Below are 18,182 nucleotides of genomic sequence, written 5' to 3' on the forward strand. Positions count from 1 at the left end.
TTAGCGGCACCTGGGTGGCTCAGTTGGTTGAGTGTCCAACTTTGGCTCAGGTCATGATCCCACAGTTCATGGGTTCGAGTTCTACTGTCACCTGTCAGCTCAGAGCCATTTAGGATCCTCTGTCCCCTCCTCTCTCTGCCCGTCCCCTACTCATGCACTTTCTCTCAAAAATAAACATTAAAACACATAAAATAAGTTAATGGTATATGTGAATAAAATATAAAAGCTTTAGCCACAGAACTATTTCCCTAACTCACTCTCTGGTTTTTAGCAGAAGAGTTTGTAAAGGTATTTATACAGAGGGGATTAAACCAGCATTGCTATGGATGTTGTTAATCATGTATATTAATAATGATATTTAAACTCTGTGGTTTTAAAATATCCAAATAATGTTTATTCACTCTCTGTAATGAATTTACCTCAGCAAAAATTAGACCGTCCTTTAAAAGTCTCTTAGGTTAACATTTAATTTAATTATTTGAAAATTTTCTCTAGTGTTATTTGGTTTTCAGCTACTTTGACTAAGATGATACTTGTGATTAAAATTACAGTATCAGTTCTTGGCAACAAGACTTGAAAGATAGGCTATCATAAGAAGGAGAGAAAATTGTGTTTTTAGACATGAAGAGAAAAATTAATGAAAGAGAAGCTCTAACCATTAGGAAACATGAGGAGAGTTTAAGGTTTGTTTCATGGTTGTTGTTGCTCTCCTTCAGTATTCATTCACTGTTCTCTTCCAATCTCCATGTGCAGGTTTGACTGTGCAGATCGACAATTCCATTCCATCCCTGCCACTTGGCAGGCTCTCATGGACAATCCATATGATGTGAAGGAACTTATTCCTGAATTCTTCTATTTCCCAGAGTTTTTGGAAAATCAAAATCGTAAGAAATAGATTAAAAATTTACCTCAACGGGTCCCAGTGGAGGATCCTGAAAAATACCTTTCTGGATATTTTTGTGAAATTCTGTAGATTATTTAAGGTTCATTCTGTCTGTACTGTTTAGTAATAGGGTTTAACCAATGCCCAGTTGTAGTCTTACTTTTCCAGGAAAATGCTACACTGGCCTATGATGAATCAAATTTGAGTTGGTGAGAGAATTTATTAGAGTACAGTGTTTACTAGAAAGGAAAAATGCCATTGTTCTTTCAGCCATATAGCTAGCCACTTAGGTTAAAAGTGTTTGAGTTAGATAAGATGAAAATTTAGATCAGGGGTTAGCAAACTATGGGTCCGTGGATTAAATCCACAGGCAGACTCATGTGTTTTTAAAGTTTTGTTGGAACACAGCCCAACCAGTTCATCTACATACAGATTGTGGCTGCTTTCATAACATAACAGCAGATTTGATTAGTTGCAACAGAGACCATGGGGCTCACAAAGCAAAAAATATTCTTTGACACTTTATAGAACAAGTTTGCAGACTCCTGGTTTAAGGCAAATTGAAAATAATGACAGGGTGTAAATTACCACAATATTTGAAAAATCGTATTATGTTTTGAAGTAGAGAATTAAGGAGCCAATACGGTCTTTAAAAATACCCAAATACTTCCTCTGTGAAGTAGTTTGAGATTTATTTTTAAGCACAATAAGATAATGACAAGATTGTTACTACTGGTGTTCTTAAGGGAAGTTGCAGTGTCAAAGGACCATTTCCAACTTCTTTTTCCTCTCCTAGTGTGTAATGTTAATGTTTGACCCTTTGCTTTTTCAGCAGAGTTATTTGCCATGCTAGGGAGAGCATATCCAGGGCTTTCTGTCCTCTGATCATACATTCTGGGACATGCTGTTGGCATCTGATTTCTCAGAGTAAGGCAGTTAAAATTGGTCACTTTCAGAAAATCAACTGAGTCTGTTAATGGATTCTGATCCTAGACTCTTACCCATAGGAGCCTCCAAAGCAGGATATCTGCACTAGGAGGGCTGAGGAGATTAAATTTGGATGTAGAAGTTATACTCTTAGCTTGACAATTTCTGATGTGCACTAGAGCAGTTTGCTGTCTCATACTACTGTCCTACTGGCCTCCTTTTCTAACTGTGAGTTGCTTCTTTGTTTGAAATGAGCTAGGTGGGAGAAAGCAAAGTACATTAATTAGAATGTCAACAAATAATAATATTAATTAGTAAAACAAATATTAGTAAAGTCAATTCAGAATTGTACAGGCAAGAAAATTTTAGTATTTTCCATAATAAAACCCCCAAGTTATGATGGTGTTCAGGTAGTTTTTAACATCATCATCAAAGCCAAGTTCTTGTATTTTCATTCTGCTCTTCTAAGTGTTTTGACTTTGTCCTTGGCTAGTCGCTCTCATGGTTACAAATGACTGAAGCATTTCTAGGCATCATAGGCAGATACAATAGAAGTAGATTGTAATTTTTTGTGTCATTTCTTAAGAGTGAGAAATTCTTTCTCATAACTTCTCCCTATTGTCCAGAGCTGAGTCGTATACCAACCCCTACACCAGTCAACTTGTTACAGGCATAAAACATAGGGCAAGGATGGATACTTGAATAAAATCAAGATTCTGTTACCAAATAAGGAGGAATGGTTAGCACATTGGCAACAATGTCTGCTACACAGTAGTGGGGTTAACAAAGCCACAGGCCCTGTGCATCCTGTCATTCTATGACATTCAAACCTCTCTCCAGCTTTGGAACACACTGATATTTTAAGGCAGCTTCTTTTATGAAGGTCTTTTGTCTTAACACTTTTCTTTCCTCATATAAACAAGAAAACCTCATCTTTGGGACACTTTTGTCAAAATACTGCATTTTAACTATATGAGCAAATCTTTATGATGTCAGTATCTACTTAGAATAGTGGTATGTAAGTATATTTTTTCCATATGACAAATATAACACTTCCATTGAGTGAATTTAAAGTATAAGTTACACCAAAAAAGTTCTAAGGAGTTGTATTTTGTAAATTAACCACTAGAAGGACTATATTAATTAATTTAAATGTAAGAAGAATACTGAATATTCCATTTTTGTTTAGATTAAGTTTTTGGTCATATCTATAGTTTTCCCCACTTCTCAACCCCAAATCAATTAGTTTTCTGATTTACCTTATAATAACTAATTTAAAACTAATAATTACCTTGTACTAACTAATTTCATTTTATTTTCATTTACCTTTTTAATCAACTGATAAAATACATTTCCAATATGATAAGAATTGTTTTTACCTGTTAAATAAACTTAGATCAAGAGAAGGGAACTTGGTTCTCACATTTTACTCTTAAAGAAAAAAAAAACTAAAAATCCTTAGTTTTGCTAAGGATTGTGCCCTCATATTTGTTTTACTTGATTTATTTAAATCTAAATGATTTGATACATTTATTTTTTACTTGTCTTAGAATTTAACTTGGGTTGTCTACAAGTTTCCAAAGATGTAGTAAATGATGTCATTCTCCCCAAATGGGCTAAGTCAGCTGAAGATTTCATCTATAAACACAGGAAAGCTCTGGTAAGATTTTTGTGTTTAGTTATTAGACAGATTACTAAGATAGAGATGTATGTGTTTTCCGAAGAATGGACTAAAGAACAGTCTAACAGAGGAAGTATATCTGACAATTATTTTTCTAGATTAACTTGTCATCTGTTATATATGCTGTTGTAGAAAGTATAATGTAGTAATTTCTTTTGAGATAATGAATCTTCTGATATCGTGAGAATATAGTATAGTCCAATGGATGTATAGCAAAAAAAAAAAAAAAAAAAAAGCAATTCAGTTTTATAAGGTACCTGCCTGTTATATTTTAAAGTATTCTAACGACCAAGGTGGTGTAGTTCAGTGTTTTTCAGTTCCCACATTTGTTTCAAATCTAACAAGAATGAGCACATTTTTGTGTCCTCTGAAGGATTTCAGTAAGTTTTTAATACAACTGCTAAATCCTAAATTCCACTTTAAAAAATAGTCGTTTTTAGCTGAATTTCCAGCTTGGAATTAAAGGAGTAGTGAGAGTTAAGCACTGATAATTGTGTCATTTTGTAAATGATGTGTTTTTTTTTTCCCTTTCAATAGTCCACTTAGTTCTCTTTCTAAACTGAAATGTTTCAGACTCTGAAACTAATTAGGCCAATACTTGGAAACACGCCTTGTCATTAATACATAGTATGTCAAATTTACAAAATTCAAGAACATTATATATGAATAAGGAGTTGGGAAAAAAACTAAGCAACTCTGAAAAATAATCTGTTACTTACTAGCTAGCCAGGAATTTCTCAGATGTATTCCTCTATAGTGTCTATGACACGAAGTAAGGGTCCAGGATTTTAGGAAGACACGCTCCTTATATTAAAATATTAGAAACCTGTGTTTCAGTTATGTATTGCTATATAAAAAAACTATCCAAAATTTAGAGGCTTAAAATAAACCCATTTTATTATCTCTCACAGTTCTGTGAGTTGGCTGGTTTCATTTGAACAAATCTCATCTTGTTGAGGTTCTCATAGCCTTGCAGGCATATAACAGCTGAGGTTGAGGTCATCTGGAGGTTGCATTGAGACACTGGAATGCTGGACTTTTCTCTCTTTCCATGTATTCTCAAGATATCTCCTCTTCATGTAGTCTCTCTAGCTAGGTAGCCAGATATCTACATGTCCACAGCTCAGAAAAGAGTACAAAATTGGAAGCTTCTACCCTTTCTTAAAGCTTAAGTCTGTGAACTGTCACAGCACTTCTGTCACCCTGTCAAACAGTAATAGGATCAGTACAGATTCAAGAGCAGAGAAAGTAGGGCCAACCCGTTAAGCATCTGACTTCGGCTCAGGTCATGATCTCATGGTTTATGAGTTCGAGTCCCTCATCAGGTGAGCCCAAGCCCCACTCAGGTGAGCCCTGCTTCTCTCTCTCTGCTCCCCGCTCACTTGCACCCTCTCTCTCTTAAAAAAAAAAAGCAAGCAAGGAAAGTAAACTCCATTTCACAATGGTGGGACGGAAAAAGAATTTGCAACCATATTTAATCCACCACACGCAGTCTGCCCTCTGACTACAAATTATTTACATTCCTCCTATGTGCAAAATGTACATACTTCCTCTTAAGATCCTCCCAAAGGCTCATGTCAGGGACTTTCAAGTCAGGTATCTACAATCTTTTTCTATAAAAAAGGACCAGATAGTAAATATTTTTGCTGGCTTTAAGGTCTGTGGCAAAATTCTGCCACTATAGTGCAAAAAAAAATTAGACGTGGCTGTGTTCTACTATTCTAGAAATTTTGAGCTAGTAAAACTTGGTCCACAAGCAGTAAGTAGTGTGCTGATCCCTGCATTAAAGCATGATGTCTGAAGTCCAGAATCTTCTTAATAATCTAAATCAAATCTATTTGTGCACAAAACTATACAGGTGTGTCTCCTCTTGCATCTGAAGATTGTGGAGTTAAAGAAACCGGTTATATGCCCCCACATAACAACAGTGGTGTGACTAGGACAGGAGAACTATAATAGACAGTCTCATTCAAAAGGGAGATTAAAAAGGGCACCTGGCTGACTCAGTTGGTAGAGCATGAGATTCTTGATCTTGGGGTCATGAGTTTCAGCCCCACGTTGGGCAAATAATTTAATTTCAAAAAGGGTGGGGGAGAGAAAAACAAGGGCTATGTAACAGTAATTGGTTTATAGCAATTCAGAATTCCAACAGGGACATGCTTTCAGTTCCTTTACCAGGGCCCAGTGCTATTCCAGTGGTTCTTTGTGGCTCTTTTGTTTTACCCTTTGGCTCTTAGCTTCCTATTTTGAGTCATTCTCTCTTTTACCTCAAAAAAAAAAAAAAAAAAAAAATTGCATGAGTATCTTTGTCAGCCTCTTACCTAACCACAGTAAATTAAATATCAAAGGTCTCTCATCTTTTTTTTTTTTTAACAGTTTCTACTTACTTCAGTCTGAACTAATATAATTTCTTTTAAAATTTAATGGGTTTCTTATGCATCAGTATTATCGGATAAAAACCATTTCACATTATTTTAGAATATGATCCATTATTTCCTTTGGGCCAAGCTGGAAGCTAATGTGGGAAAATACCTTTAGGATTCTTAAGATATTGGGGAGGCTGGTTGGCTGTTGGTTAAGCGTCCGACTTTGGCTCATGTCATGATCTCACGGTTCGCGAGTTCAAGTCCCGCTTCAGGCTCTGCTCACAGCTCAGAGCCTGGAGGCTGTTTCAGATTCTGTGTCTTCCTCTCTCTCTGACCTTTCTGGCTCAAAAATAAAATAAAGCGTTATAAAAAGCAAAAAAGATTCTTAAGATATTCTCTTTTCTAGTTGAGTGGGTCTGTGTGGCACAGCCTGAAATCTTTGAGGTGTGAACAGATTGCTTCACAGCTACACTCTTGAACTAAACATTCACCTGAGACCATATTTTACAGGTTACACACTGATTTCATCATTGACCTTGGCCATTTCTCACTTCAAGAGTCTTTGCTCTCTAGTATCCTGAAAATGAGAAATAATTTTATTTGGAACCCAGCAAGACCTGCTCCTTTATATTTTTCTTAAATTATGCTTAAAATCCAAATAGCTCTTTTTTTAAACTCATGTTACTCCTTCTACGCCTTATCACAGGCAGTTAAAAGCACAAATTATCAGTTAAAAACATTTTGCCTGAAAATCCCCATCCCCATACAATACCCAGGTACTCATCACAACAAGTGCACTCCTTAATTCCCATCACCTATTTAACCCGTCCCTCCACCCATTGTATGGAAGTGTTGAATCACTATATTGTATACCAGAAACTAGTATTATACTGTATGTTACCCAACTGGAGTTAAAATAGAAACTGAAAAAAAAATCTCTACCCCAGATTCATGAGGTAATTAGGTACTCTTTCTCTCTTTGATAGAACTAAACTTGAATCCCCTTTTCTCCCGTCTCCAATAACAATTGTCATATTGTCTTTCAAACCATCACTAACAGGCTTCAGGAGGTCCTTCAAGCCTCTCTGCCTGCCACCCAGTCCACCTTTTTAGTGGGGTGGTATCAGGTTGGGTAGGTTGGAGGGGGTGATTTCAGCCATCTTTAATCTACCCCAACTGGTTTGTTTCTTTGAAGTGAGTTTCTAGATGGCTATGTGAATGGAAATTTAACAAGAAAGATGCATCCATAGCCATCATTAAGTTTTTTGTTGTTGATATTTGGGCTATTAGAATATTTGAGTTATTTTCTTTAGCCATTAGTTAAGAGATATTTTGTATTATTAAATATTAATAAATATGTTTATATTGTACTAGATAGAATATATGTAAAATATGTAGTAGATGCTGATCAAATGTTTAACATGATTTTGATATAATTTTCTTTATAGTTGTAACATTTTTGTGTAGAAATGCTTGATTTACTTTTTAAAAAGACTCATATTTACATTGTTGTTAGAAGGTATCTCTATTATTATTTGTTCTTTTTCTAGGAGTCTGAATATGTTTCTGCTCATCTTCATGAATGGATAGATCTGATTTTTGGCTATAAACAGAGGGGTCCAGCTGCAGTAGAAGCACTCAATGTTTTCTATTACTGTAGTTATGAAGGTATAGCCTATATACTTTTTATCTTGTATTCAATCAATGGGAAGTATTATTTAATAGGTGGTTATACGTGGTATTTTGGACATGAGAAAGACATTTAAAAATAGTTTAAATGATCTTTTTTATTTGAAAGGTTAAGAGATTGATGTGTGTGTTTTTTAATTTTTTTAATGTTTGTTTATTTTTGAGAGACAGAGACAGAGCACGAGTAGGAGAGGGGCAGAGAGAGAAGGAGACAGAATCCAAAGCAGACTCCAGGCTCTGAGCTGTCAGCACAGAGCCTGACTTGGAGCTCGAACTCACAAACTGTGAGATCATGACCTGAGCTGAAGTTGGACGCTTAACTGACTGAGCCATCCAGGTGCCCCTGATGTGTGGTTGTTTTAAATAGTAGTTAGGAGTATATGTGCAGATCTTCACTTTGCAGAGCAAAGGAAGCCATCAATAAAACAAAAAGGCAACCTACGCAGTGGGAGAAGATATTTGCAAATTACATATCCGATAAGGGGTTAACATCCAAATATATAAAGAATTTATACAACTCAAGGCGCCTGGATGGCTCAGTTGGTTAAGCGTCCGACTCTTGATATTGGCTCAAGTTGTGATCTGCCAGTCATGGGATCAAGCCCCATGTAGGTCTTCACGCTGGGCATGGAGCTACTTGGTATTCTCTCTCCCCTTCCCCTGCTTGTTTGCTTGTGTGCACATTCTGTCTCTCAAATAAAATTGAAAAAAAAATTTATACAACTCAACACCAAAAAACAAATAATCCCATTTTTACAATGGGCAGAGGACCTGAACAGACCTGTTTCCAAAGACAACATACAGATAGCCAACAGACACATGAAAAGATGCTCAGCATCACTCATCATCAGGGAAATACAAATCAAAACCACAATGAGATATCGCCTTACACCTGTCAGAATGACTAAAATAAAAAAACATAAGGATAGCTGGGAAGATGGTGGTGTAGGAGGACTCTGGGCTCACCTTGTCCTGCTGATCGCTTAGATTCTACCCACATCTGTCTAAATAACCCAGAAGACCACCAGAAGGCTAGCAGAACAGACTCTCCAGAGCCAAGCATAGATAAGAGGCCCACGGAAGAAGGGCAAAGAGGCAGTGTGTGCTACACGGACTGGTAGGAGGGAGCCAGGACGGTAGAGGGACAGCCCACCAGGCAAGACAAAGCCCCCGAAGTCTGGCTTGCAAAAGTGGAAGGGCCGGACTCCGTGAGTTCTGACAGCCAGCGGGACTTAACATCTGGAATGTTAAAAGTCAATAGCTCTGCTCTCGGAGAGCAGGGAGAGAGAGTTGTTGTACCTTGAATGACAGAGCTCTGCAGGGGGAACAAAGGTGCTGGGAAGCGCCATTTCCCTCTCCCATCCCCCAGCTGAAATTCCAAAGGGAACCAGTTCCTCTCACCGAACTTGCTTGTACTGCGCAAACCCTCAACACTGATTCTGTGGGTCCATCCCTCCCACGGACCTGCCTCCCTCCTGGTGCTGCAGGGCCCCTCCCACAGCAAGGCTAGCTAAGCCTGCCCCTCCCACCCCTGTGCACCTTCAAGATCCACCCCATCTAATATGCCTTTGGTCAGATCCCATCAAAGCAGCACCACAACCCTGGCAGTGTGCAAGCAGCCCAGACAGGGACCACAGCACTCCACAGTGAGTCCTGCCCCTGGGAGAGGGGAAGATAAGGTACACACCAGTCTGACTGTGGTCCCGGCAGAGGGCTGGGGGCAGACATCAGGTCTGACTGCGGCCCTGCCCACCAACACAAGTTTCTCCAGATAGTACAGGGGAAGTGCCCTGCAGTTCCACACCACCCCAGGGACTACCCAAAATGACGAAATGGAAGAACTCTCCTCAAAAGAAACTCCAGGAAGTAGTGACAGCTAACGAATTGATCAAAACCGATTTAAGCAACATAACACAACAAGAATTTAGAATAATAGTCATAAAATTAACGCTGGGCTTGAAAAAAGCGTAGAGAACAGCAGAGAATCTAATGGTACAGAGAGCAAGAGACTAAAAAATAGTCATGAGGAACTAAAAAATGCTATAAATAGGGTGCAAAATAAAATGGAGGCGGCCATAGCTAGATTGAAGAGGAAGAGGAGAGAACAGGTGAATTAGAAGATAAAATTATGGAAAAAGAGGAAGCTGAGAAAAAGATTAAAAAAATCCAGGATATGAGGGGAGAATTAGAGAACTAAGTGATGCAATCAAATGGAATAATATCCATATCATAGGAATTCCAGAAGAAGAAGAGGGAGAGAAAGGGGCTGAAGGTATAGTTGAACAAATCATAGCTGAGAACTTCCCTGATCTGGGGAAAGAAAAAGGCACTGAAATCCAAGAGGCACGGAGAACTCCCTTCAGACGTAACTTGAATCAATCTTTTGCAAGACATATCATAGTGAAACTGGCAAAATACAAGGATAAAGAGAAAATTCTGAAAGCAGCTAGGGATAATCCGATCCTAACTTACAAAGGTAGACACATAAGAGTAGTAGCAGACCTATCTACTGAAACTTGGCAGGCCAGAAAGGAATGGCAGGAAATCTTCAATGTAATGAACAGAAAAAAATATGCAGCCGAGAATCCTTTATCCAGCAAGTCTGTCATTCAGAATAGAAGGAGATATAAAGGTTTTCCCAAACAAACAGAAACTGAAGGAATCATCACCACTAACCCAGTCCTACAGGAGATCCTAAGGGGGACTCTGTGAGTGAAATGTTGCAAGGACCACAAAGTACCAGAGACATCACTACAAGCATGAAATCTACAGACATCACAATGACTCTAAACCCATATCTTTCAATAATAACACTGAATATAAGTGGACTAAATGCTCCAACCAAAAGACATAGGGTATCAAAATGGATAAAAAAACAAGACCCATCTATTTGCTGTCTACAAGAAACTCATTTTAGACCTGAGGACACCTTCAGATTGAAAGTGAGGGGATGGAGAACTATCTATCATGCTACTACTAGAAGTCAAAAGAAAGCTGGAGTAGTCATACTTATATCAGACAAAGTAGACTTTAAATTAAAAGCTATAACAAGAGATGAAGAAGGGCATTATATAATAATTACAGGGTCTATCCATATGAAGAGCTAACAATTATAAATGTCTATGCGCTGAATATGGGAGCCCCCAAATATATAAAACAATCACAAACATAAGTAACCTTATTGATAAGAATGTGGTGATTGCAGGGGACGTTAATACTCCACTTACAGCAATGGATAGATCATCTAGACACAAGATCAATAAAGAAACAAGGGCCCTGAATGATACATTGGATCAGATGGATTTGACAGATATATTTAGAACTCTGCATCCCAAAGAAACAGAATATACTTTCTTCTCGAGTGCACATGGAACATTCTCCAAGATAGATCACATACTGGGTCACAAAACAGACCTTCATAAGTGTAAAAGAATTGAGATCATACCATGCATACTTTCAGACCACAATGCTATGAAGCTTGAAATCAACCACAGGAAAAAGTCTGGAAAACCTCCAAAAGCATGGAGGTTAAAGAACACCCTACTAAAGAATGAATGGGTCAACCAGGCAATTAGAGAAGAAATTAAAAAATACAAGGAAACAAATGAAAATACAACAATCCAAACGCTTTGGGATGCAGCAAAGGCAGTCCTGAGAGGAAAATACATCGCAATCCAGGCCTATCTCAAGAAACAAGAAAAATCCCAAATACAGTATCTAACGGCACACCTAAAGGAAAGAGAAGCAGAACAGCAAAGACACCCCAAACCCAGCAGAAGAAGAGAAATAATAAAGATCAGAGCAGAAATAAACAATATAGAATCTAAAAAAACTGTAGAGCAGATCAATGAAACCAAGAGCTGGTTTTTTTGAAAAAGTAAACAAAATTGATAAACCTGTAGCCAGACTTCTCAAAAAGAAAAGGGAGATGACCCAAATAGATAAAATCATGAATGAAAATGGAATTATTACAGCCAATCCCTCAGAAATACAAGCAATTATCAGGGAATACTATGAAATATTGTATGCCAACAAACTGGACAACCTGGAGGAAATGGACGAATTCCTAAGCACCCATGCGCTTCCAAAACTCAAACAAGAAGAAATAGAAAACTTGAACAGACCCATAACCAGTGAAGAAATTGAATCAGTTATCAAAAATCTCCCAACGTTGTGTATATAACAGAAACCCATGGGGGCGGGGAAGGAAAAAAAAAAAAAGAGGTTAGAGTGGGAGAGAGCCAAAGCATAAGAGACTCTTAAAAACTGAGAACAAACTGAGGGTTGATGGGGGTGGGAGGAAGGGGAGGGTAGGTGATGGCCATTGAAGAGGGCATTTTTTGGGATGATCACTGGGTGTTGTATGGAAACCAATTTGACAATAAATTTCATATATTAAAAAATAAAAAAATAAATCTCCCAATAAATAAGAGTCCAGGATCAGATGGCTTCCCAGGGGAATTCTACCAGACATTTAAAGCAGAGATAATACCTATCCTTCTCAAGCTATTCCAAAAAATAGAAAGGGAAGGAAAACTTCCAGACTCATTCTATGAAACCAGTATTACTTTGATTCCTATACCAGACAGACACCCAGCAGAAAAAGAAAACTACAGGCCAATATCCCTGATGAATATGGATGCAAAAATTCTCAACAAGATACTAGCAAATCGAATCCAACAGTATATAAAAAGAATTATTCACCATGGTCAAGTGGCATTCATTCCTGGGGTGCAGGGCTGGTTCAGTATTCACAAATCAGTCAATGTGATACATCACATTAATAAAAGAAAAGATAAGAACCATATGATCCTGTCAATCGATGCGGAAAAAACATTGGGCAAAATTCAGCATCCTTTCTTAATGAAAACCGTCGAGAAAGTCGGGATAGAAGGAACATACTTAAACATCATAAAAGCCATTTATGAAAAGCCTACAGCTAATATCATCCTCAATGGGGAAAAACAGAGCTTTCCCCCTGAGATCAGGAACACGACAGGGATGTCCACTCTCACTGCTGTTGTTTAACATAGTGTTGGAAATTCTAGAATCAGCAGACAACAAAAGGAAATCAAAAGGCATCAATATTGGCAAAGATGAAGTCAAGCTTTCACTTTTTGCAGATGACATATTATACATGGAAATTGCGATAGACTCCAACCAAAGTCCACTAGAACTGATACACGAATTCAGCAAAGTCGCAGGATACAAAATCAGTGTACAGAAATCAGTTGCATTCTTATACACTAATAATGAAGTAACAGAAAGACAAATAAAGAAACTGATCCCATTTACAATTGCACCAAGAATCATAAAATACCTAGGAATAAACCTAACCAAAGATGTAAAATATCTGTATGCTGCAAACTATAGAAAGCTTATGAGGGAAATTGAAGAAGATACAAAGAAATGGAAAAACATTCCATGCTCATGGATTGGAAGAATAAATATTGTTAAAATGCCAATACTACCCAAAGCCGTCTACATATTCAATGCAATCCCAGTCAAAATTGCACCATCATTCTTCTCAAAGCTAGAACAAGCACTCCTAAAATTCATATGGAACCACAAAAGACCCCGAATAGCCAAAGTAATATCAAAGAAGAAGACCAAAGCGGGAGGCATCACAATCCCAGACTTTAGCCTCTACTACAAAGCTGTCATCTTCAAGACAGCAAGGTATTGGCACAAAAACCGACACATAGACCAATGGAATAGAATAGAGACTTCAGAATTGGACCCACAAACGTATGGCCAACTAATCTTTGACAAAGCAGGAAAGAAGAGCCAATGGAAAAAAGACAGTCTCTTTAACAAATGGTGCTAGGAGAACTGGACAGCAACATGTAGAAGAATGATATGAGACCACTTTCTTACACCATTCACAAAGATAAACTCAAAATGGATGAAGGACCTAAATGTGAGACAGGAAACCATCAAAACCCTAGAGGAGAAAGTGGAAAAAAAACCTCTCTGACCTCAGCCACAGCAATTTCGTACTTGACACATCTCCAAAGGCAAGGGAATTAAAAGCAAAAATGAACTATTGGGACCTCATGAAGATAAAAAGCTTCTGCACTGCAAAGGAAACAATCAACAAAACTAAAAGGCAACCAACAGAATGGGAAAAGATATTTGCAAATGACATATCAGAAAAGGCTAGTATCCAAAATCTATGAAGAACTCACCAAACTCCACACCTGGAAAACAATCCAGTGAAGAAATGGGCAGAAGATATGAATAGACACTTCTCTAAAGAAGACATCCAGATGGCCAACAGGCACATGAAAAGATGCTCAACGTCACTTCTCATCAGTGAAATACAAATCAAAACCACACTGAGATACCACCTCACGCGGGTCAGAGTGGCTAAAATGAACAAATCAGGAGACTATAGATGCTGGCGAGGATGCGGAGAAACGGAAACCCTCTTTCACTGTTGATGGGAATGCAAACTGGTACAGTCACTCCGGAAAACAGTGTGGAGGTTCCTCAAAAAATTAAAAATAGATCTACCCTGTGACCCAGCAATAGCACTGGTAAGAATTTACCCGAGCGGTACAGGTGTGCTGATGCATAGGGACACTTATACCTCAATGTTTATAGCAGCACTTCCAACAATAGCCAAATTATGGAAAGAGCCTAAATATCCATCAACTGATGAATGGATAAAGAAGTTGTAGTTTGTATGTACAATGGAATACTACTTGGCAATGAGTAAAAATGAAATATGCCCTTTTGTAGCAACGTGGATGGAACTGGAGAATGTTATGCTAAGTGAAATAAGTCAGGCAGAGAAAGACAGATACCATATGTTTTCACTCATATGTGTATCCTGAGAGACTTTACAGAAGATCATGAGGAAGGGGAGGGGGAAAAAAAGTTAGACAGTGAGGGAGGCAAACCATAAGAGACCCTTAAATACTGAGAATAAACTGAGGGTTGATGGGGGATGGGAGAAAGGGGAAAGTGGGTGATGGGCATTGAGGAGGGCACCTGTTGGGATGAGCACTTGGTGTGGTATGGAAACCAATTTGACAATAAATTTCATATTCAAAAATATATAAATAACATGTTAGGATGTAGAGAAAAAGGAACCCTTGTTCACTGTTGGTGGGAATGCAGACAAGTGCAGCCACTGTGAAAAATAGTATGGAAGTTCTTCAAAAAATTAAAAATAGAAGTACCCTTTGATCCAGTAATTCCACTAGTGGATATTTACCCAAAGAATAGGAAAATACTAATTTGAAAATATCTGTGCACCCCTATGTTTATGGTAGCATCATTTATAATAACCAAGATATGGAAGCAACTGGTGTCCATTGATAGATGAATGGATAAAGAAGATGTATATATTTTTATATGTACTGTATATGTACTATATGGTATATTACTCAGCCATAAAAATGAAATCTTGCCATTTGTAACAATATGGATGGACCTAGAGAATGTAATGCTAAGTGAAATAAGCCAATCAGAGAAAGATAAACACCATGATTTCATTCATGTCGAATTTAAGAAACAACACAAGCGAAGTGAGAGGCAAACCAAGATACATACTCTTAACTATAGAGAACAAACATAGTTACCAGAGGGGAGGTGTGTGTGGGAACGGGTGAAATAGGTGATGGGATTAAGAAGTGCACATGTCTTAGGGCGCCTGGGTGGCTCAGTCAGTTGGGCGTCTGACTTTGGCTCAGGTCATGATGTCATAGCTCATGAGTTCGAGCCCCACTTTTGGGCTCTGTGCTGACGGCTCGGAGCCTGGAGCCTGCTTTGGATTCTGTGTCTCCCTCTCTCTCTGCCCCTAACCCACTTGCATTGTGTCTGTCTCTCTTAAAAATAAATAAACATTAAAAAAAATTTTTTTTAAAAGCACAAGAGAGAAAACAAATGAACAAAGAAAAAAGACAAAAAGACTCTAAATACAAAGAACAAACTGGTGGTTGCCAAAGCAGGGAGGTAGGTGCAGGGAGGGGTGAAATAGATAAAGGGGATTAAAAAAAAAAACAGTATGTATGGAAAATCTGATTGTAAATGTCAGTTATTGGTGTCATAAAAGTTTTTGATCTCTGACCATATGTGTCCTATTCAGTCAGGTCCTACAATAAGTATTTAGTGTTGAATTGTTAGCAGACTTTGAAAGAAGACCGTTAGTATTATAAATAACAAAGTCTTCAAATAATAGTAAGATGACATCATTCCAGTGTTTAGCTCAAGATGAAGAACATTTTCTGAAGGCTTTGAAATAGTGTTTTCAGGGCGACTGGGTGGCTCAGTCAGTTAAGTATTTGACTTCAGCTTAGGTCATGATCTCACTGTTCGTTCATGAGTTTGAGCCTGGCATTGGACTCCCTGCTGTCAGCACAGAGCCTGCCTCAGATCCTCTCTCTCCCTTGTCTCAGCGCCTCTCCCACTCATGCTTTCTCTCTCATTCTCTTCCAAAAATAAACATTAAAAAAAAAAAAAGTAGTTTGTTTTCTTTTTTAATCATTCAGTAGATGTAATCCTAATAGTTCTAAAGATTGTGAATAGTATGAAGTTATGTAAATATGAGCAGAGTCCATATGCCTTTTGGTAAATAAACAAGCATGCTCTTGCTTTGCCATATTCATTTGATAATAGTTTTGTAGGGAGGTAGTATCCATTTTGGTTATGAGCATAGGCTTGATTTGAAATCAGACTTACCTAGTTTGGCCAATTACTAACCATATCAAGTATGGCTGGGTATAATCAGTTAACCAGAATGTTACCTTTCCTAGTATTTGTTAGATAAATGGTAATTTATAGTAGTATTTTGCGTGATTATTACATTTGTTTCAGCTTGATTATCATGAAGAAAACAATTAAGTATACCGTGAATAATTTGTACTTTTCCAAGAGAAATTTTTATGGACTTCCAGTTAACTTTTGTTTGAAACATTTTGTTCTAAATAATGGATGGAATTTTTTGTTTTTTAAGAGAGAGCACAAGTGGGAGAGAGAGAGAGGAATCATCTGGAGCAGGCTCCACACTGAGTGTGGAGTCCAGAGCAGGCCTTGATCCCATGACCCTGGGATCATGACCTGAGCAGAAATCAAGAGTTGGACACTCAAACTATTGAGCTACCCAGTTGCTACCCGCCCCCCACTTTTTTTTTTGTTGGAGAATAATAGATGGTACTTATTCTTATACATATTTAATGTTTGAAGTTTCGCTGTTTTTTTTTTTTAAGTGACCTCTCACAATATTCTTATAAATTGAAGAACGGAATAATATTTTATTGAAAATATACTCATCAGTCCCCAGTATATTTATCAGTTGTGTGTCCTGCTGATTTGTTTTCACTCTGTAGTGAGTTGACTTTTCCTTGTTTTAGGAGCTGTGGATCTAGATGCCTTAACAGATGAAAAGGAAAGAAAAGCCTTAGAAGGGATGATTAATAATTTTGGGCAAACACCTTGTCAACTGTTAAAGGTAAATCATAAAAGTTATTGATTGCATCAGAAGTCTAGAATTTTAATTGCTGAGGAGCAGTATTACTGGTGTTTTTAAGTATTTTAATGATTTAACGCTTTATCTCAGAATTTAGAATTTGACAAAAATTATACTGTCATTATATTATTAAAAAATAAATAGATTTAAATGTTCCTATTTTGAAATAACAAAATATTGTAGTCAAAATCCACGTATATAGTCAATAACTCTTAAGTCACAGAGGAGTTATATTTACTCAGGAAGCCAATCATTTTATTGTGTTTACATGACTAAAATGTGACTGGAGCAGGATTTGGATGCATGACTAGCTAACTCAAAAGCCTTTCTACCATGCCATATCTCCTCTGAATATTAGCCATAATCCCCCTTATTGAACTACATCACTTTCCGTGTTCTATGGGCTATTATATATATCCTAATTATGACATTTTCTGCCTTAGTTTTATATTTATGCATTTGCCTTACTTTATTATAACTATGTTATAGGCAGCAACCTTTTCTTAATCATTTTATATCTTTCTTGCATATAGTATGTGTGCAGCAAATATTTGTGAATTGAAATCTCCACAGCTGTTATAGCAAGAGTGGATCTAAACTCTGGCTTATAGATCTTTTGTACTTCTGTTAAGTCAGTTATCACACCTAGCTTTGTAATTGCTACTATTCCTTAGAGTTTATTTAAAGCCTCCAACATGGGTTTTTTACAAAATAGTCATATTTAAAATCAGTGCTTTATCCCTATCTGCTGTGCAAAAGGAACAGAAGACAATAGACCACTTAAGTTTTGAAATAGATTCCATATTATTTTTGTACTGGCTGTACTTTTCTTTTTTTTATAAAACAAGTGCTAATTAGTTTTTATTACCATAAAAAATGACAGAGAAGTCAGCCTTTGATTTAAAATAAAGTGAATAAGAAATGCCTGGGTGGCTCAGTCAGTTAAGCATCTGTCTCTTGATTTTGGCTCAGTTCATGCATGATCTTGTGTTTTTTGAGTTCGAGCCCTGCATTGGGCTCTGTGCTGAAGGTTCAGGGCCTGCTTGGGATTCTCTCTTTCTTCCCCCTCTTTCTATCCCAACCCCACTTGCACCGTCTCTATCAAAATAAACATTAAAAACATTTTTTTAATAATAAAGTGACTAATATATGGATTGAGAG

General features: G+C 37.4%; 1 protein-coding gene across 3 annotated transcripts in view; it reads left to right on the forward strand.

Annotated features, from left to right (window-relative positions):
* The window catches only part of NBEAL1 (neurobeachin like 1), a 179,707-nt gene that overhangs the window by 131,522 nt on the left and 30,003 nt on the right, over positions 1 to 18,182 (forward strand). For all 3 annotated transcript variants that reach the window (XM_042949777.1, XM_042949778.1, XM_042949779.1), the window contains 4 exons: positions 754 to 884; positions 3,361 to 3,470; positions 7,408 to 7,525; positions 16,906 to 17,003. In XM_042949777.1, coding sequence (XP_042805711.1) covers positions 754 to 884; positions 3,361 to 3,470; positions 7,408 to 7,525; positions 16,906 to 17,003 — 457 coding nt within the window. The remainder of the gene's footprint in view (positions 1 to 753; positions 885 to 3,360; positions 3,471 to 7,407; positions 7,526 to 16,905; positions 17,004 to 18,182) is intronic.

Source organism: Panthera leo, chromosome C1, assembly GCF_018350215.1.
Source record: "Panthera leo isolate Ple1 chromosome C1, P.leo_Ple1_pat1.1, whole genome shotgun sequence".
Taxonomy (NCBI): Eukaryota; Metazoa; Chordata; class Mammalia; order Carnivora; family Felidae; genus Panthera; species Panthera leo.